The sequence below is a fragment of the Andrographis paniculata genome, unplaced genomic scaffold, assembly GCF_009805555.1.
Source record: "Andrographis paniculata isolate CXL003 unplaced genomic scaffold, ASM980555v1 Contig75END, whole genome shotgun sequence".
NCBI classification, from domain to species: Eukaryota; Viridiplantae; Streptophyta; class Magnoliopsida; order Lamiales; family Acanthaceae; genus Andrographis; species Andrographis paniculata.
This window is the reverse complement of record NW_026137612.1, coordinates 3069089-3073696: the sequence shown is the minus strand read 5'-3', so window position 1 is coordinate 3073696 and position 4608 is coordinate 3069089. Positions and strand designations below refer to the sequence as shown.

General features: G+C 41.8%; 1 protein-coding gene across 1 annotated transcript; it reads left to right on the top strand.

Moving 5' to 3' along the window:
- The first annotated feature begins 1110 nt into the window (after positions 1-1110).
- Positions 1111-1473, top strand: LOC127266359 (uncharacterized). Its single transcript, XM_051296576.1, has one exon. It carries the CDS (start codon positions 1111-1113, stop codon positions 1471-1473), a length of 363 nt encoding a protein of 120 aa, XP_051152533.1.
- The last annotated feature ends 3135 nt before the right edge of the window (positions 1474-4608 follow it).

The following is a 4608-nucleotide window of genomic DNA, read 5'->3' as shown; positions in this document are numbered from 1 at the left end:
ATTCACAAGACAACATTCAGATGTCCAGGAGCACTGGGTATTTATGAGTGGACAGTTATGCCTTTTGGTTTGAAGAATGCTGGGGCGACTTATCAGAGGGCCATGAACTCAATTTTTCATGATCTCATTGGTAAGTCTATGGAAGTATATATTGATGATGTTATCGTCAAATCTTCTAGTTTTGAGGAACATTTGAATGATCTTAAAGATGCTTTCAGTCGGATGAAGAAATGCAAGTTGAAGATGAATCCAACTAAGTGTGCTTTCGGTATCTGAGCTGGGAGTTTTTTGGGGTTTTTGGTTCATGAAAGGGGAATAGAAATTGATGCTAATAAAGCCAAGGAAATTTTGACTAGCCGACCACCCAGGACGGTTAAAGAAATTCAAAGTCTGTTGGGTAAAGTAAATTATCTCAGGCGGTTCATTTCCAATGCTGTTGGCAAGGTCCGACCAATCACTAAATTATTGAAGGCAGGAGGAATTGCCTTTGAGTGGGGACCAGACCAACAGACAGCTTTAGAGGCTATAAAGCAAGCATTGGCTCAACCACCTGTAATGATGTCTCCCATGGAAGGTCGGCCCCTCAAACTTTATTTGGCAAATACCTTTGAAGTGGTCAGTTGCTTACTGGCTCAAGATGGAGCTGATGGAAAGGAAAGGGCAATTTATTATTTGAGCAAGACTCTCACAGGACCAGAATTAAATTATACAATGCCAGATAAGATGTGTTATTCATTGGTGTTTACATGCACCAAACTTGAACATTATATGCTGCCTAGAAGAGTTGAGGTTATTTCAAAGATTGATCTCATCAAGTTAATTTTGCAAAGACCTAAGATGCATGACAGAATTATGAAGTGGGCCATTAAATTAGCCCCTTTTGATTTGTATCATTCTCCTTTGAGGGCCGTCAAAGGCCAAGCAATAGCAGACTTTTTGACAGACTTCGCAGGTCATGAGCAGCAACCGACTGGGTGTATATCTTATGTAAGCACCCGAAAGTGGTTAATGTTTTTTGATGGTTCTACCTCGGGAAACAGATCAGGCGCATGAGTTTTGTTAGAAGGGCCAGACGGCCAAAGGATTAATTTGCAGTTGCAATTAGAGGCTATGACCAATAATTCAGCAGAATATGAGGCTTTAATCTTGGGTTTGGAGGCTTTGATTGCTAGGGAAGTTCAGTCGGTCATTATAAAAGGGCACTCTCAATTGGTGATTAATCAGGTAAACAAACAGTATGTTTGCAATTATCCCCACCTACGCAGATATAGGGATTTGGTAGGTCGGTTGTTATCAAAGATCTCCGAAGTGATAATTGAGTTCGTCCCTAGGAAGGAGAATCAGTTTTCAGATGATTTAGCTCAAAAGGCTTGTAAGGGAATCCTAAAAGATACATGTGCAGAGGTCGGCCCTGAGACAGAAACAGGAACCGACTGGAGGACAGAACTTGTCATGTATTTACAAGATCCATGAGCAAATGTACCGATTGGAATTTGACTAAAAGCTTTGCGATTTCAATTGGTAGAAGGAGTGCTATATAAAAGAACATTCGAAGGATTGCTCTTGAAATGTTTGGGGCCCAAGCAGGCTTTGGAGGTGATGACAGAAGTGCACAGTGGAATATGTGGAGCTCATCGAGCAGGTCTGAATATGAGATAGGCTATTCATCGTTTAGGTTTCTTTTGGCCAAAGATTTTTGAGGATCGCATACAATTTGCCAATGGGTGCCAAGAATGTCAGAGGCATGGGCAGTTAATTCATTTACCAGTTACAGAATTGTAAGCGATGGTAAAACCATGGCCTTTTAAATCTTGGGCTATGGATATCATTGGTTAAATTCATCCTTTCTCATCCAAGAATCATTGTTTTATTTTAGTTACAACAGATTATTTCACCAAATGGGTGGAGGCGGTTGCTTTGAAAAATGTGGATCAGAAGGAGGTGATTGATTTTGTGCTGAATCGGATCATATATAGATATGGTATACCTCATTCAGTAACAACCGACCAAGGTCTAGTCTTTACTGGGGAGAAGTTTTTAAGTTTCTTGGCATAATTTGGAATTCGTCTGAGTCATTCGTCGCCTTACTACCCCCAAGCCAATGGGCAGGCAGAAGCAGCTAAAAAGATTATTATTGAAATTATCAAGAAAACAATTGAAGGGAACCCAAGGAAATGACATTTGTTGTTGTCTCGAGCCTTATGGGCATATAGGAATAACAGAAGTTCTGCCACAGGGTTTTCACCATATCAACTCACCTTTGGACAAGATGTTGTGTTGTCAGCCGAAGTGCAGGTCTCATCTGGACGCACAAGCTTTGCCAATGATGAATTTACTGAGGAATATCAACAAATGATGCTGCAGCAATTGGAAAGTCTTGATATCAATCGACTTCATACAATTGATCAAATTGTAAAGCAGAATGAGATAAGGGCCAAGACTTATGAAAAGAAAATCTTTTATAGAACATTCAAAGAAGGAGATTTGGTCTGGAAGACTATTCTTCCAACATATAAGAAGATTGATCAATTAGGAAAGTGGTCCCCGAATTGGGAGGGACCATTCATAATTCAAAAGGAGGTCGGAAATGGTCCCTTTATTATTATAAATCAAGAAGGTAAGAGGGTACACAACTGTATTAATGCTAGATATCTGAAGAGGTATTTTCCTGCCTTTTCAGATAATAAGAAAGCATAAAACAATAAGTTTTTCAGAACCCATTTTCCAAGGGTTCGAACCTAATAAGGGTTCATTCATTATCAGATGTTGAATCATGCAGAGGATTACTTTCTCCTGAGTCAGAATTGTCATTCCAATGATTAGGGATTAGTTCTGGCTCTTCATCAATAAGATCCTCTAAGCTAGGTCGGTACTTCTCCCATTGGTCCTGCATCTTCTCAAGATCATAGTCGGTCCAAGCTTTCATGTCTGTCACGGCTTGGCGTTCACGATCAACAAGAGTGCGTAATCTTGAAAAGACAGCGCGCTGATTGGAGAAGGTATGATCCCAGCCAAGGTCTGGGAGTATGGCTGTCACATGGTGTTTAATCAAATCCATATGATGATCAATTTCGGGAAGGCGATTTTGAATATCCCGAAGAGTTTCATATCCTTCTAATACAGTTTCCATCAGGCGAATAACACGATGGATGGTTTTTCTGCCTCGTTGGGAAAATCTAAATTTGAAATCTAATTGTTTAAGGATGCTTAGCAAGTCTTCAACGTGAACTTCAACTGGATGATTACCTATAAAGAAGGGTTGGATGACACCTTTCCAATTGTTCACAGGAACTTGAGGACGATGGGGTGGTATTTTTAGTGCGAAGGAGCAGGTGTGTTCAAGGTTTGATTTATGGATAAACGCTTGTTTGCTGGTGTGCAAGGACAACAAGTGTTTATAAAGGAGATTAGTTGATTGGTTCCCCGGAGGGTTGGAATCTTGGAAGGTGATCTTTAATAAAAGGAGAGAAATTTTATTTACCAAGTCAGAGTTTACAAAAGAGATCCTAAAACAAGTTTAATTTGGGACCATTTATCTTATGTCTTGGAAAGTCGCCTGTTATTGGCAGCCGACTTATATTGTCTTATAAGTTGAGATCGGACGTGAATCTTTAATTCCCAGTCTAGGTCGGCTGCATTGGTCTGGTACCGATCAATCAGGCGTTGCTTGTCGTTGATATGGCCTTCCAGGATTGACTTTTCTTTATGAAGCGCCCTCAGTTCTGCTTATTTCTGCTGGATTGATCCCTCTATTTGTGCCTTGGCATTATTGAGGCCTTCTAGTCGGCCAATTGCCTGTTGAATGGATTCCTTGGTTTTGGCCAAGGAAGCCTCCAGACTTATTCGATCCAAATCAGGCAAGGGTGTTTCAGTGGTTAGAACACGAGCGAACAAAACTTCATTCCGGAGTTCGGATAGTCGCTCCATCAGTTGGTGAAGAATGGATGTACCAGCCGACTCTGAAGACATTTGAAACAAAAGACCACCAATAGCTTGAAGAAGGCTGTCAAGCAAGTCTGATCCCAGGTCGGGGAAAGATTGGTCAACAGCTTGTACGATTATAGTTTGGACGTCCGTCGGAATGGGGACAGCCGATAAGAGGGCTAGATCAGAACATCCCTAAAATAAAAGGTGTTTATTTCAGACTGAATGGAGCATGAATATTGAGAATTGATTGTGGAAATTGTTCTTACCTCTGGACGAATGGTGGTCACTGAGGGCGCCAGAATAGCCTTAAGTCTAGAAGGCTGGGCGGCTAGTACTGCAATGGCTAACTCGTCGGCTGCTTCAAGTGGACGTTGTGGTATAGATCTGGGCCCCTGAGTGATGGAGATATAGTGTGTTAAAGATCATGTTAATACTAGCTTGTAATTTGGAAGAAGGAATCTCGAGTGTTTACCAGATTAACAGAAGTCTCTGATTCAGATGAGGGAATCTCTTGTAACTCATGTAAGAGTCCCCTCGGTTGCACAGGCATAGGCTCGTCTGCCTGTCCGTCCGCTTCTGCTGCCCTCGGGTCTGCTACCCTTGGGTCGGCTGCCTTCACTTCGGCTGCTCCTTGGTCGGGTGCTTCTGGGGCGGCCGCAGCTGGTTCATCTGGAGCGTTTT

Coding starts and splice junctions, on each gene's coding strand:
- LOC127266359 (XM_051296576.1), top strand. CDS start 1,111: ATGACCAATAATTCAGCAGAATATGAGGCTTTAATCTTGGGTTTGGAG.